Genomic DNA, 17,232 nt, shown 5'->3' with positions numbered 1-17,232 from the left:
TAAACTGCCATACCTGACCAAATATTTTTCATTCTCAGCTAGGGAATGTAAAAGTCAATTGCTTTTAAAAATTTATTGTCTTGAGGTGATACAGGTGCCTAGGTTTTTTAAGGAATTAAGTATAAATGAAGGCTAGGTTTCAGTGCAAATTTTCTGCATTAACTCTGACAATTTCCAAAACTTTACAGTAGCCTCACTTTGAAAAAAATAATATAAACACAGTGAACCATTAATTCAGCTTATCTAAAAAAAAAAAAAAAAAAAAAAAAAAGATGGACTCATGATGTCCATGCATAAAAGTACTGTTCTTCTTATGTCTGACTCTGGGCATAGACTTCACAGCCCGTTCCCTAAGACCTGACAATCCCCCATCGTGTCACACACCTGCATATTTCACCAACTGGATGTTAATATCCACAGTCCACACAGAATGCATGGAATGGCTGTCTCACTGAGGACTCGTATGATGGTATCAGCGGGGGGGGGGGGTGTATTACTGACATTATAGTAGCGGCGCACGACTCTGAGGTTATCATTATCGTACCCTGGCAACCTATCATTCAAAAGTGCGTCCTATTTCGTATCATATTATTCACGAATCTATTATTATGCATGAATATATTATACACGAATATTATGATACACGAATCACATGCGTCTCATATTACACACGAAATCAGACGCACTTTTGAGTGGTAGGTTGCCAGGGTACGATAAGAACATAAGAACATAAGAAGAGAGGATAACTGAAGTAGGCCGGTTGGCCCATGCTAGGCAGCTCCTAGACGAGTAACTGAACTACTAGAATGAGATAAGGATAGCAAAGAAGAAGGCTCTCCCCCGCCCTCCAAACCCTCCAGCCGAAGCCTGCAGGAAAAAATCAGAAAGAAGACCACGCAGTAGAAAAACTGGCGTGGACATTTTACAGGAAAGTGTGAAAGGAGAATAGAGACTATCATAGTGTAACCTGAAAAGGAAAAATTTACCAATTAGTATTGGTTATAAGATTTTCTTTTTTCTATATCAACCCCTTATTTGTCATATGCTTATCTAGCATATGCTTGAAACTCTCAATGGAAGAGGCAGCAACTACTTTACTAGGTAGATTATTCCATTCGTCTACTACTCTATTACCAAACCAATTTTTACCTATTTCCTTACTGAAACGGAATTTTTCTAGTTTGAAACCATTATTTCTAGTTCTATCCTGTATGCTCACTTTAAGTACCTTGCTAATATCTCCCTTATTTATACCCTTCATCCACTTAAACACCTCAATTAAGTCTCCCCTTACTCTATGCCTCTCTAGCGAATGCAGACTTAGTCTTTTCAGTCTGTCTTCATATGACAGGTTCCGGACGTCATGTATCATTTTTGTCATTCTTCTCTGTACATAACGACAACCTTAGAGTCGTGCGCCGTGACCATAGCACCGCTGAGGAGCACCGCGTCAGGCCTCGCTGCAGGCTTGATCAAGGACGCACTGGAACACGTCAACGGCGAAATCCACGTCAGCCTGAGTGATGCACATTGGAGGCTTTATCCGGAACACCTGTAAAGAAAATCAGATGCCGTGTTTGTTAGCTTTGCACTTGGGGTGAACGATGGCCACACACACACACACACACACACACACACCCTGCCGCTGACTCAGTGACTAAAAAGGATGGATCCAGTATTTGTAAGAGGGTGATTTTTATTTTCCCCCTTTCAGCCATTGCCTAAATCATCCTTTATCATATTTTAAAAATGTACATTAAGATTTTATTACAACCCTATATTGCAAAACGTCACTAAGAGTCAAGCTCATTGGATAAGGAATTTTTCATGTAAATATTATCATTCTCATTTAATAATTCTGAAAAATTATTGCAACAAAAAATGACGCAGATGAGAGAGAGAGAGAGAGAGAGAGAGAGAGAGAGAGAGAGAGAGAGAGAGAGAGAGAGAGGGAGGGAGAGAGAGAGAGAGTCCGGACTTCCTTTACTCTCCCCATCTCTGGCTCCGTCCCTGTTCAAAGAGGTTCAAATAAGGACATGAAACACCACTCTCTTGGTATTAGCGTTGTTGTTGTTGTCGCTCCCAGACGACTTTTGTTGAGGTTATGCTGAAGGCGTTTGTGCTGTGATAGTGTGGTGCATGGGGTGTGTTTTGGTGTGAGGGGCTGCATTACAATGTGGGCATAGTTAACTGTTTTGAGTTATATTTTGTGTTATAGTCGGGGAGCGCGACTCTGAGGTTGTTATTATTGTGCCCTGGCAACCTACCCCTCAAAAAGTGCATCCAATTTCGTGTATGAGACGCATGTGATTCGTGTATAATATGTTTGTGTATAATAATATTCGTGTATAATATATTCGTGCATAATAATGATTCGTGTATAACATGATACGAAATCGGACGCACTTTTGAATGGTAGGTTGCCAGGGTACGATAATGACAACCTCAGAGTCGTGCGCCGCGACTATAGTACTGTGGCAGGGAAAGTTGATAAGCACGTCGCAGTCTGGCTAAGTGTACTCCTGTCTCTCTGGACAGGGCTGTTTCTGAGGGGTATATTTCTGGTAGCGTTCCCCGAAGGACACTACTGTATTTGGCTGAAGGTTTTGCATGGCTGTGGTGCCTGTGTTAATGTATGGGAGGTGTGATGGTGGGTGGAGGAGGGAGGTTGTTCAGATATCAGTAAGGTGTTGGGCAGCTACTCTTGTTTTACTTCTTTGTGGAGGGGGAGAGGGTGATGCAACACAGCGTTACAATGGAGAGATGGGTCTTATGGTGAAAAGATGAAATGTGTTCGTCTCATGTGCATACAGTATGCATAAGTATTTCAGTTTCTTGATGTAGGTGGTCTACATTTGTGGGCTTGATGCATCCTGTTATTATCTTTTTGACTTTGTTTATGTTTTTTGAAGCTGATCCATATTTGTCATGCTTAAGGTTGGAGCACAGCTTGGGCTGGCATAATTTACTGTCGTTCTAATGAATAGTTCTTAGACGGTTTTCAGAGACTTTCTGTTCTCGAAAGGTAGTGCCTATAAGTGTTTTCAGGGCATCAAGTTTACGGGATACTTTTGCACTGTTTCTTGTACTCGTATTTCGAGAAAAATATTACGTGTATATCCAAAATGAGCCATGAAATTTGGATGTCTTTCCTGGGGTAGTGGTTGGTCACAGATGGAAACTTAACGATATGTCAGATTCATGACTATCTGGAGAGATGAGGTTAATAGCTGATCTGGTTGATGGGGCAGTCATTTTGTTTAGTTTCAGACACTTTTCTGTTGAGTAGGTATAGCTAGAGTTGTGGCGCTGCTTGCAGAGTTTTGGAGTGTGGTGAAGCTATGGCCAAGGCGTGGCAGATCATGGAGGAAAAGGTTAAGATGTGAAAGGTGAGGGGACTGAGCTCTGTGGGTCACCGTAGGATGGTATTTTGAATTGTGAACTTGGTTTTGGTGGAGCACCTGAGATCGTCTTCCTAAGAGGTAGTTGACCAGCTTTCTTTTATTTTTTTATAATCATTTTCTTCCATGGTTGTGTCTACGATTTTACTTATTAGAACGTTTCTTTGTGATGAGTCAAAAACTTTGTTAGTGTGGTTGTTAATGGTGGCTGCTTGTTATTGAAGCCATCTAGGATGAATTGAGAGAGAGTGATGTGGTGGATGATGGCTGAGTGTTTAGGTCGGAATCCATGTTGGAAGTCCGAGAGTGGAATAGGAGAGGGGTGTTCTGTAAGTTTAACCTTTCCATGGTTTTGGAAGGTGTGCGGCCTCCTGACAAATTCCGCTTAGAAATAATAAAGAAAAAGTACTGGCCAAGCGATTTTACTTGCCACGGGGAAACCTATCGAGGTCTGAGTTAAACAGTTTCCTTCCTCCATCGTTGCTAAAGTGACAGCAGCTGAGTGGACTGTGTGTCGTGTGAATGTCTGTCATAATGTTAAAATGATTCAGCGCCTTCCTGCTGGAGTGAGAATAGGTTTTTATATTACAAAACCGGCTTTATAGAATGTTTAACGACAAATTGTTACTTTGATATGTAAAATTGAGCACTGAATCATTAATTAAGGTGTGTGTGTGTGTGTGTGTGTGTGTGTGTGTGTGTGTGTGTGTGAGGGGAGTTCATAAGAGAGGATGTTTGAGTCGGCAGTAAATGAACGTGGTATCCTTGTAATGGAGAGACGTAACAGTACCAAGGATAACAGAGATGGTATTGTGAATGACGAGGCAGTATTAGAATATTGTTAAGTGAAAATTTCGCCCCACTTACTTGTCCGTAGTAGCCGCCTCTGCCCACCAGCACACCATTGTCCTTCAGTGCATCCCACAACGCCATTATTTTCTGTGCACTGAGTGGCTTGCGAGTGGTCTTGTCCTCCACCATCTCCACTCCAAGCATAAGACCCTTGCCTCGCACATCGCCAACAATTGGGTATTTGTCACTGGAATTCAAGAGATTACAAATGCGTGAATACCGGCAAGGCTTAATTTTTTTTTTTTTTTTTTTTTTTTTACGTGTCCGACTCTCGGCAAAGGCTTCAGGGCCTATTTCTCGGGGGCAGTGACCTATCCCAAGGCCCAGTAGTCCTCCTACACCACCACACCTCCTACATCAGGTAAGCTTAAATATATTCAGTTAAGCTTAATACGGCATCTTTACTGTTGAGAATGAACCCTAGTATTACAGGCTATTGTGCAGCTTACCTCAGTACTGCCCAGGGTTGCTGCGTGTGGGATTTTGGTGGAAAGCTACTTATCATATCCCCCTCAGCCTACCGGCTCTTAATCATGAAGCTTTTAGGTTCAAAATTTAGGGTTATCCCCTTGAAGGACTTAAGGATGCCCTGCCCCGTCCTCTTTTGAAGACGGATCATAAAGGATTAAAAGGCCTGGCCAAGGTAACGTCTTACAAATTCGTTTTTATGTTTACACTAGAAACACTATCAAGGACACCAACTCAGAAGGTCAGCATGTACCCAACCTAATAACTTTCCAGGTGTCCATTTGAGTGCCAAGTATGTATTTTACTCATGCTGAGGTAACTCAAGTCTGGGCATTTGTTGGATGTTTTTGTTGTCTTGGGCCGAGCGTGAACACTGGATGCCGCCCGTGGTGGTACAATACGTGTGCAGTTATCCTCCTGCTAAAAGACACACTCATTTCTATCTAACTTGAATGCAATCTTTTCCTTTTGGATGGTTTATGAACTGTGTCTCACGGTTATGTCACAGGTAGCATCATCCCACGTAACCAGTAAAGGAGTGAAGGATTATTATATATCATTCCACCGTATCCACACTCTGGGTAGAGCTGTTTACTACTAGTCCTTAGTCAGATCAAGTACTATACATTTATAATAACAAACCGGAGTTCTGCCAGCCTCCTCAGGAAGTATGGACCAAGCTTGTGGCAGTTTTCTTGCGTCTTGTCCTCTTGAATTGTCTGTAACAGGATGTATGCATTGTAAATATTGTACTGATGTCACACACACACACACACACACACACACACACACACACAAACATACAATGGAAACGAAAACGGAGGGTACAGTATTAAATGAGAAGAAATTCGTAAACTACTGATTTTATAAAAATAAATACAAATCAAACAGTAAGCAGGGTATTACATAATATTCGAAATAGCCAAGTATATCATTGTACGATATATATCTATATATATCTATATCTATATCTATCTATCTATCTATATGAATTAATTAAGGCAAGGTCATTTGAATTACGAAATATGTGGGAAACAGCATATTGTACCACCGTTCAAAAAGGGAAGACAAAACCTGATTAGCTATCGGTCCATTTCTCATAACAGTATAATGTGAAAAAAAAAAAAAGGTAATTACGTAGACGCATGAACTGCTGACAAATAATCATTTTTGGCTTCCGATCCAGTTTTCATTTGCATCAAAGCATAAAATTTCGACAACGGAGTGAAATGAATAATACAAGTGATGAATGGGTTGACTGCATTTATCAAGACTTCTAGAAAGCATTTGATCGTGTTTGTGATTTTAGAGGTGAAGCTGAGAAGTAGCCTACAATTATTTTTAAATAACTGGTTCTAGAAGCCGGGCCTGAGTAATATTTCGAACATCAGTGTCTAACGGTGGCAATTTATACGAGTAAAGCTAGGATGCCAAAAGTGAATGGATGTATGTTCCCGGTGGTCAATTGTTAAACAGTTTTGAATGCTAAATATGCTTAGTATGCATGCTACATTACAGAGCGCATTCAGCAGATTCATGGTACAAACACGCTTTTCTGTCGCCAACTTTAGCATCCTTCGTGGAGATGAACGCACACTTGTAGAACTGCGCCCAGGCTAAGAGCTCTCTTACTAAATGGAGCTAAGAAATATTGAAACTCTAGGGAAAGTATTAATATTAACTTACAAACAGCGGAATTAGAGCACAGATCAACTCGAACTTGACGACTTTATAAGAACTTTCTCATTTCCAGTCCACTTGTATGTGGCAGACATGAAGGATATGACTGCTTTCCCTCACTTGCCTTTTCAATTTCGCAAGACTCCAAGAGGGAAAACATTTTCATGACTACGCCCAAACCTACAAAGTCAGTGTCGTAATATTTAATACTAAGGCAATATACGATACTTACATCCAGTACAGATATCCCAACTGCTGATGAGATTGGATTGCCTCCAAAAGTATTAAAGTGAAGTGCCTTTGACATGGTGTGGGCAACAGCAGGAGTGGTGACAACGGCTGCTAGAGGGAACCCATTGCCAATGCTCTTTGCCATTGTCACAATGTCAGGAACAACACCATGACCTTCGAAACCCCAGAAGTGTTCACCAGTACGTCCAAATCCACTCTGTACCTGAAAGATTTATCCATATTTGATTATACCTCCCACAGTACACAGTAAAAGCAAATATACTCGCACATTTTCCGTTGACAGTTATCACTCGATAGAAGTCGTCCACCTTGGAGTTTGGAACGTGGCCCTCGGCACTCCTCGCAAAGCACTTCGCTGGAAGAATCTAACCCAAATTTACCCAACAGTGATGGGATTCTGCATGACACTGTTTACTTTTTTCAGAGCTGAGGAAGTTAATAGGTTTGATTGTAATTTGTTACCACATGCTGACGTAGGTACACCACCTAGGCGTGACCCAGCGATGTCAGGACGCTAAAATATAACACGCTGCATAATAGCTAGTAACGTGTATAGTTAATATAGAGGTTAGATGAAAGTCGTGCCTAGGCGAGAAGGCTAGAGGAAACAGCGATGCACATTCTTAGGAACTTCACATACAGCACAATGACGCCGGACAGGAAACTCCCCAGGCCCGGGAAGGTTCCACACATCCGTGCCCTTACACGTGACACAACCAGTCATATACAGGGGAAGTGGGAGAGACAGGCAGAAGGGGTTAGGAGAGAAGAGAGGCACAGCAAGGAGAGGCAGGAAGGAGCGGGCGTGGTTAGCCAGCATAAAACTGCTCTCACCTCAGTACTGCTCTTGTGAGATACTCCCATTTGAAGAAATAAACTCATCCCAATACTGCTCTTGTGCGATCATCCCTTTAAAGAAATAAACTGCAATCAAACCCCAGACTCATCTTTATCTTTTTCCTGCCATCTACAATAAGTACAACGAACATTATCTCTTTCGTAAAATCCCTACAATTCAACATACAGTTGCAAAAGCTCGGCGACAACTACTTATACCGTATTTATTCACTTTGTTTGGTCCACCATGCCTTCTCCCACTTGCAAAATCACTTATAAATAACCCTTTCACCACCCAGTTTACCCTTTTCTCTCTAAATAACCACATCATGTAAGTACGCTCTCATCAGACCTACTGCCTACTATCTCCACTCGTGGCTTTTTGTTCCCTGGTACACCAAAATTTCACACCCATACGTTGATGTGAGTAACAAAGCATCCATACGGAGGCTTCTTTCAGTCTCCACATGCAGACACATCCACACCACTCTTTAGCATCAAACTCTTCAAAATATCAGCTACCTTCTTCCCAGCACTATTTTACTTTCCCTTTCTTTTACGCATTTTACTCTTTTCTCTTATTGTACCTGGGATCGTAAGCTCCCTCGCCCATTCAAGTGTCTTTCCATTCACCAGACATCACAACGGGAGCCACCTCTCTAAATAACCATCACGTTGCACTTGTTACAGTTTACTTTCAAATCACGAGGCTCACGGACATCAAACAAATCTCTGCAACACTTCTTTGCATACATCAGAACTGAGATACAGTATTCCGCCGTTCACCATTAATAATAATAATCACCATCATCATCATCATCATCATCGTCCTCTCTCTCTCTCTCTCTCTCTAGTATAGTTATACACACACAGTATATATAAACAATACAGAGGAAGGGGAGCCGAATGGCAGAGGACGGAGCAACGTGGAGGTGATTTTTTTGTTGTCACCCTTCACGGGTTTGAGGCGTATTGCAATACATATACAGTATACACAGTGAGAAGATTCCATCATTACCACACAAGAACTGTATAACTAAGCTTATACTTCTATTAGAATACTAGTTGTAGTGGGTGGAAAAAAGAACTGCAGAAGAAGGCCTAAAATGAGCTGAGTAGGCTGTGATAATAATCTATCTATCTATCTATATACCTAGGCTGCTTCCCCCAAGGAAAGGGAGGTAGCCGAGACAGGACGACACACTCCCCATTTACTCATCTATTCAAACACATTCATTCGCATCTAAGCCCCAAAGGGAGAACGGACAGATCCTCACCGCACCACACCGCACAAGGGTCAACTGTGCAATGCAATCGATGACATCCGCAGCAGGGCCCGACAGCAGAGCTGGTTTACCCCTGCCACATCATAACAGACCCATCCCCTTACCCGCACCTGACCTGGCTAGCTGATCAGACCAAATGCGGGAGAATATCCCCTCAGGGCTGCGTCATCACTTATTCATTCACAATTTCTCTCCATTTATTTCTGTCACGCACATGAATAATGAATTAGTTAAAAACGTAAGCCTGTCTGTACATCAATTTGTAAGTGGTGATGCACTACAGAGAAATGTTGCCACACGATTTTTCATCATCATAGTAGTTTACCCTTCGTATTAATGATACTGTATTCGAGAGAAATGTTTAACAAGGAAGTGATTTAATAGACTAGTACAGTGGTTCATAACCTTTTTTCTTGGCGACCCAAAATCCATAAGATGGTCTATATGGCGACCCAAACCCTCGTAAACTTACTCTGCACCAGAACTGAAACAAACATATGTGTCATATCATGTGACTAAAACCAAAGTAATATTTCAATATTTTATTGATGTCATAATAAATAAATTTTATTTTTATTTTATGTACTTTCTAAGAACTAAAATATCAACACATTTTGGCAGGAAAAAATAAATCGAAGATCAGAAAATCAAAATAATTTATTCATGTTCATGATACACCTATTTACTCTGACCATTAAGGAGAGTCACTATTTTGGATGTTGTCTGAGACATAAAGTACTATAATCAGTGAGATCCCTGGCACTGAAAAGTTTCAATCAGCTTCTCAAACCGGGGTGATTTAGATGACAGACTGCATCTTAGGTCATGCTCTGGTTGTAGACGGTTTCTGTACTTTGTGAGTGCAGAAAATCCTGCCTCACACAGATGAGTTGTAGCAAAGGGAAGGAGTGCTTTCAGGGCTTCACCTCCAAGAATTTTCTTTTCTTTGTAAACTCTGATCCAGAATGAGCTCAGTGATTCGTTTTGTTTCCTGAAATCATAACTAAGTGTTTCATCATTCTGAACCTCGATGATCTGCTCCTGGAGGTAGCTGATGTTCGAAATCTCGTCAGGTCAGTCTTCAGCTTCAATGCTGAAGGGATTTCTTACCCAGGCATATTTCATCACATTCTCAGGAATGTAGTGAAAAACTCTTCGATTAGTCTGGAGATATGTTCCACAATGATGCTTTGGACCTGGGTGAGAGAACATTTTTCGTCTTCCAGAAATTCACTCGAAGATGGAACGACGCAGTCTTCCCAGTCTCAGTTTTACTCTTCCACAGCTTCAGTTTCCCCTTGAATGCAGTTACCTTCTCTGACAGCCCAACTAATGTCTGATCGTGACCTTGCATTGAAATGTTCAAGGCGTTAATCTCAGCAAAGATATCTGCAAGATAAGCCATTTGCATCACCTACTTTGAATCAGAGAATCTTTGGGGCCAGTGAATGATCCTTTTTTGCAAGAAATATCTCAGTCTCGTTCCGCATTTCAGGAAACCGTTGGAGCACCCTTCCTCGTGACAGCCACCTAACCTCAGAGTGGTACAACACGTGAACATGTTCTGAACCAAATTCAAAACACATCCGACTGATGATCCTGGAGGGCACAGCCCTAGATTAATAAAACTGACTACCTGGATGACTTCCTGCATCACTTTCTGTAACTCAGGTGACAACCCGTGAGAAGCAAGAGTCTCACGGTGAAGGAGACAGTGAACAATCAACACGAATGGATTTTCTTCTTTAACTCTAGCAATGAAGCCATGACGTACTCTCAGCATTGCTGGTGCGCAATCACAACAGACATAAAACACTGATTCCACTGAAGCCCTTCTTCCTTGAAGAATGAGTCCACAGTACTGAAAATATCTTCTCTGGTTGTGGTTGTGTTTAATGGCCGACAGCACAGAAATTTCTCTTCCATGTTTTCTGGACCTCGGTACCGTACGTAAGCCATGAGCTGGGCATCATTACTCCGAAATGAAAACGGTTAAGTTTTAAAATATAAAATGTACAGTACCGGTACTCTACTCCCAGTTGTGTGCATGGTAGTAATCTTTTTTTAAGCCAAATGCAATCGCCTGCTGTAGGAGAGAGAGAGAGAGAGAGAGAGAGAGAGAGAGAGAGAGAGAGAGAGAGAGAGAGAATGTAAAGTGCGAAGGATCGACAAGTACGGTAATATGTTAAAAAGTAATAGTATACAACATTAATAATATCGGTAATATATTTGTCTCTTGGCGACCCACTCCAAATGGCTTGGCGACCCAAATTTGCGTCGCGACCCATAGGTTAAGAACCACTGGACTGGTAGATCACATCATACTCCATCGAGTATGGCTGAGTGTGACTGGCTGCAACACTTGTGTGTTAATCAAAATAAGGCAGATTACGCTGATAAAACTTATGAAAGCTGAACAATACGTAGGTTCTATATTTCATAATCCCGACAGCCAACTATTTTGCACAGGTTTCAAATATTTGTTTGTCAAAGACATTGTGCAGCACTGTTATTGTAATGGGTATTGTTTATCAATTATTCGTCATTTTAAGAGTAAATGTACGCTACTGAATCGTGAAATAATAGGCTCACAACGCTCCAGTCTGGCTCAAGTCCAGTCACAGGCGACTTGGATTGGGGAGCCTCTTCTGGGCGTGCGCGAGGGTCACTCATTGTTTTTGCACATCGGTGTTTGGCGGGAGAACAGCCTAATAACAGAGGACAGGATGACATGGAGACGATTTGTTTGTGGCCACCCCTTACGGGATTAAGGCGTGTGGTCATGGATAGCTAGATAGATGGTGTTTTTGGCAGACACGTCTCAAGTTTGACTTAAGTCTGACTCAAGCTCCAAGTCCAGTTCTAGCCTTGTTTTAACATTTGGGCCATAGTGCGTTAAGAAACATTCATTCTGTATGAATCTGTATAGGGGTTCAAGCGGTGTATCTTGATTATAATAAAGCCAGGTATTATCTTACCTCGTCTGCGACACAGAGTCCTCCGTACGAGCGTGCCAGTTCAAAAGCTTTCTTCAGGTAACCCACAGGAAACTGCACTGTTCCTCCTACTCCCTGAAATATAATGTTTTCATGTCAAATACCTTTAGAAACAACTTCAGCAAACTGTGCGTTTTTACACTTGTAGGCCTGTCCTAGTTAGCAACATTTCATCAGACATTCTCAGAATTTTATTATGTCAAGTGAACCTAATATTACCTTGCGGAATAGTGGGTGCTGATTACCTAGGTCATGTGCATAGACAGGAACCCTTGTGATAGTTCAAGCATTCATACATAATAAACCTTCAAATCAAAACACATATCAAATGACTATGTTTAAACACTGTCGTTGAAATATCTCTGCTGTGGAGAGATTAAAAAAAAAGTCCAATGTGTTCATCCAATTAACATTTTTCACAAATAAATGGGAAGGGTCGGGTCTAGATATGGAAAGAGCAGATCATAAAGTGATGGACTTATCAACATAGGTTCCAATGACATGATCCATATATTCCAATTGCTTATCTTCAACATTTTCATACTACTCGGCCTCATCTCGCAGACAATCCACAGAAAAACTTACTTCACCATGCTATGGGGTAGAGGTCCTTCTGCCGACTGACAAAATACAAACTGAGATGTAGTGTCTTTGCGTTTCCGTAGTTCATCCTTTAATTTCCGTCTCGTCAGTATTTTTGCTGCTTCAAATTCCTTACTTTCTGACACATTCATTACCATATCCAGCCATACTGTTCATGAGTACCACTCCTCCTCCCACCGTAAAACTCACTCTGATAGTGTACATAATTTTCACCACCCAATTAGTGTTCATTCTATCTGTGTGACCATAATATCCAAGCACACTCTCAAACAGAAATCTGTGCTCCTTATCCTTCCCTAATCTGTATTTTCTTGTCTTATTCACCCTGTGCAGTTAGTTATAGCCTTCATTAGTCGTGTTATATCCTGCATTAGTCGTGCTCACGGTTCTGTATCAAAGTTTCACACTCACAAGTTAATGCTGGTATGGACGCACATAGCCTAAATGCAGTCTTCTTGCACTCTCCGTATTCAGTAGTCTTTCGTATCAAGTCTTACACAGTACCAGAACTTTATTTCCTTGAGCCTTGAACAACCCTAAGGACAACACACAGCCCTGTCTCGGTTTAACACTGATACCTTACTTTTCACTCAGACATCCATCTACAACAAACTCTCATCCCTTTTCTGTCCAACTCTCTAATGCAACAGTTAACCGTTCTTCCAGTCCTTCGTTTATGCAACAAGTCATCTCTGGAACTCTCTGTCTGTTTTTCCTACTTCCTATGATCTCCAGTCTTTCAGACGCAGTGTGTCCAGGTATCTCGAAATGAACGGATCTTGAATTTGGCTCTCTTTTGAACTTTTTTTTTTTTTTTTTTTTTTTTTTTTTTTTTTTTGAAGGAGCGGTTTGCGGTCTCCTGGCATTTGCTTCCTTCTTTCTTGCATTAAATAACTATTTTCCATACCGATCAGCACTCAGTAGTTTCCATCCACACCATAACCCTTCCCCATTTACCTCGTCATACTCTTTTTCCGCCTATATATATTTTTTCCTTGCATTTTTCCCTCCATTTCATTGCCCTGCTCCAAGCTCACACCTCCCTCTCTCATATACCTCTCCATGCCAAGGATGAGATGGAGCGATGGAGTGGAGAGGTATATGAAAGAGGGGGGTGTGAGCTGGGAGCAGGGCAATGAAATGGAGGGGGGACAGTGCGACATGGAGACGATTTGTTTGTGGCCACCTCTTACGGGATTAAGGCGTCTGGCAATAGATAGATAGAACAGGTCACTGGACAAACTTATTGCACATTAATGTTTGGACCTATTTACATTACTTTTGCTTCTTGTGTAAGGGTACGTATCAAAGCAGAATGAGTGAATACATGTCAAAGTAGAGTGAATACATGTCAAAGTAGAGTGAGTGAATACATGTCAAAGTAGAGTGAATACATGTCAAAGTAGAGTGAATACATGTCAAAGTACAGTGAATACATGTCAAAGCAGAGTGAATACATGTCAAAGTAGAGTGAATACATGTCAAAGTAGAGTGAATACATGTCAAAGTAGAGTGAGTGAATACATGTCAAAGTAGAGTGAATACATGTCAAAGTAGAGTGAGTGAATACATGTCAAAGTAGAGTAAATACATGTCAAAGCAGAGTGAGTGAATACATGTCAAAGCAGAGTGAATACATGTCAAAGTAGAGTGAATACATGTCAAAGCAGAGTGAGTGAATACATGTCAAAGTAGAGTGAATACATGTCAAAGTAGAGTGAATACATGTCAAAGTAGAGTGAGTGAATACAAGTCAAAGTAGAGTGAATACATGTCAAACTAGAGTGAATACATGTCAAAGTAGAGAGAGTGAATACAAGTCAAAGTAGAGTGAATACATGTCAAAGTAGAGTGAATACATGTCAAAGTAGAGTGAATACATGTCAAAGTGGAGTGAATACAAGTCAAACTAGAGTGAGTGAATACATGTCAAAGTAGAGTGAATACATGTCAAACTAGAGTGAGTGAATACATGTCAAAGTAGAGTGAGTGAATACATGTCAAACTAGAGTGAGTGAATACATGTCAAAGTAGAGTGAATACATGTCAAACTAGAGTGAGTGAATACAAGTCAAAGTAGAGTGAATACATGTCAAACTAGAGTGAGTGAATACAAGTCAAAGTAGAGTGAATACAAGTCAAAGTAGAGTGAATACATGTCAAAGTAGAGTGAATACAAGTCAAAGTAGAGTGAAAGTGAATACATGTCAAACTAGAGTGAGTGAATACAAGTCAAAGTAGAGTGAATACAAGTCAAAGTAGAGTGAATACATGTCAAAGTAGAGTGAATACAAGTCAAAGTAGAGTGAATACATGTCAAACTAGAGTGAGTGAATACAAGTCAAAGTAGAGTGAATACATGTCAAAGTAGAGTGAATACAAGTCAAAGTAGAGTGAATACATGTCAAAGTAGAGTGAATACAAGTCAAAGTAGAGTGAATACATTTCAAACTAGAGTGAGTGAATACAAGTCAAAGTAGAGTGAATACATGTCAAAGTAGAGTGAGTGAATACAAGTCAAAGTAGAGTGAATACATGTCAAAGTAGAGTGAGTGAATACAAGTCAAAGTAGAGTGAATACATGTCAAAGTAGAGTGAGTGAATACAAGTCAAAGTAGAGTGAATACATGTCAAACTAGAGTGAGTGAATACAAGTCAAAGTAGAGTGAATACATGTCAAAGTAGAGTGAATACAAGTCAAAGTAGAGTGAATACATGTCAAACTAGAGTGAGTGAATACAAGTCAAAGTAGAGTGAATACATGTCAAAGTAGAGTGAATACATGTCAAAGTAGAGTGAATACATGTCAAAGTAGAGTGAATGAATACATATTAGTGAGTTTTACAGTGACTGACATGTGACTGAAATGGAAAAATGGTAAAGATCTGGAGAATAGCGTAATGAGGTCATAATTATAAGGAATAATAGACGCCTGACAGTGCAGTGGATTACGGCGCTCCAACTACTACTACTACCACCACCTCCACCACCACCATCACTACTACTACTACTGCTGCTGCTGCTGCTGCTACTACTACCACTACTACTACTACTGTAGCACCGGGCTCCTACGGGCAATAGTGGACTGGATGATGATGGTGTTGATGATGATGATGGTGATAATGATGATGATTATGATAATAATGAAGATAATGATGTTGGTGATAATGATAATGATGATGCTGATGGTGGTGGTGGCCCGGGAGAAATGATGATAAGCGTCATCAGTAAAAAATGTGCCAGGATTTTCTTTTTTCTATTAGTCCGTCGTATTTCCAGCAAAAAGAAATACAGACCATACAGAATAGTCTGGAGCGAGTGGAATGACCTTTGAAATTTGACTGCTAGCCCTGGAGCCAATGTGGGGAAATATACAAGGAGGACAGTAAGAACACGCTTGCCTCAACACGACACAACCCTCTCGTGGTTACAACTGCCTAGTATTCTATTTCAGCAGACTCCGGACAATTTCATGAGACTGAGAGTGAGTCTTAGGGGAATGAGCCGGTTAACTGGTACAGTCGCCCCAAGAAGTGATGGCAGAGTTTCAGATTGCTTCGGTCACTCTGCATTGCCGTACGTTCAATGAAAACAGTGAATATAAGGTAAACATTCAATGCCTTCATCAGGTCATATCAGACAAATTATGTATTATATTGCCCTAAGAATGATGTAAAATGAATAACAGGAGGCAGTGATGTATTAGAAGTTAACAGTTACCTTTCCCGATTTGAATGAATGTGAAATGTATTACTCCGCGCTCGGTGGGCAGTAGGCCTATAACTCTGTGTTGCTGATTTAATCGTTTCCCAGGATTTCAAATACAGATGCTCTCGTTTTGAAGACCAGTTAAGGAAAATTTTTGTGACTGCAATACACTGCCTTGTTTTCAAATGCTATGGTGATGATACAGCAACAATAAGGATGCCATAACAATGAAATTATTCTTCGTAATGATGCCCTACCTGCGGTAGCAGCAAGACCATACTGCCTTTTATTCCGTCTTCCTCTCTACAGTAATAATTATAATTAGCAACTTTATTCCCAAATGATGCAAAATTATTCTTAGTCGTAAGGAGGTATGACAGATTCTGCCTTTTTCGCTTACACTAAGTAATAAACAGGACCAAAACATGAGTTCATAAAACTCTTGCAATGCAAAACCACGCACTCTTTACTCCATCTTTTAAACTTAATATCTGTCTTTTTAAATAAACTGTAATGTCCTGCTGAACAGAAAATGCTGATCTGGAAGTTTTGAATTCAATGATTTTATTAACTCTTGCTAATCGAATATGCACTGAGGATATCAAACACTGACAGAAGCTAGCATTCTGCAAGGAGCTCCGACTCTAGGCAAACATCGAGGTTCTTTTTTTAATACTTCTTTCACCTATTAAATAATCCAGAGATTTTTCTTAATGGGAAACTGGCCTAAGGCAGTGTAATAACTGCATGTCTTTGAAAAAATGTTATCTTTTTTCGTGCGTGTTGATCGAAACATTTAAAAAAGCTTACTGGCTTACGCCGCCTTCCCGCTTTCTGTCGTCGTCCATGGAGACATTGGAAACGGAAATAAACGACTTTAAATTATTCCCTGGTATTGTAACGGAAATTATTTTATAAATAATAATTACTAATTTATATTGTTTATTGAAGCGCCTTTTTGTTCAGGCTTACGCTACTAAAAGATTATTGCGTGTTACCATACTAGATTTGAATTCCGCAAATTATTCCTGACTGTCCCTGAGCGATAGTTGTGAAATTTCAATTAGTTCCGTTTAGGATTTCCTATTATCGTAACTAAAGAACTGCTTCCTACAATTTTGAAATATACAGGTACTTTGGCATTGATTT

General features: G+C 40.5%; 1 protein-coding gene across 1 annotated transcript in view; it reads right to left on the bottom strand.

Moving 5' to 3' along the window:
• Positions 1 to 1,385: 1,385 nt before the first annotated feature.
• LOC145412115 (alanine--glyoxylate aminotransferase 2, mitochondrial) overlaps positions 1,386 to 17,232 on the bottom strand; it is a 32,615-nt gene continuing 16,768 nt past the window's right edge. The window contains exons 8-12 of the mRNA XM_080282032.1: positions 11,755 to 11,847; positions 6,634 to 6,855; positions 5,364 to 5,440; positions 4,269 to 4,440; positions 1,386 to 1,552 (exon numbers count right to left, since the gene is read on the bottom strand). Of these exons, the coding sequence (XP_080138158.1) occupies positions 1,451 to 1,552; positions 4,269 to 4,440; positions 5,364 to 5,440; positions 6,634 to 6,855; positions 11,755 to 11,847 (666 nt within the window). The 3' untranslated portion in view covers positions 1,386 to 1,450. The remainder of the gene's footprint in view (positions 1,553 to 4,268; positions 4,441 to 5,363; positions 5,441 to 6,633; positions 6,856 to 11,754; positions 11,848 to 17,232) is intronic.

The sequence above is a fragment of the Coenobita brevimanus genome, chromosome 92 (genome assembly GCF_032717465.1).
Source record: "Coenobita brevimanus isolate Jiangsu-jjx chromosome 92, ASM3271746v2, whole genome shotgun sequence".
In the NCBI taxonomy this organism is placed as follows: Eukaryota; Metazoa; Arthropoda; class Malacostraca; order Decapoda; family Coenobitidae; genus Coenobita; species Coenobita brevimanus.
This window is presented reverse-complemented; position numbering and strand designations above follow the sequence as displayed.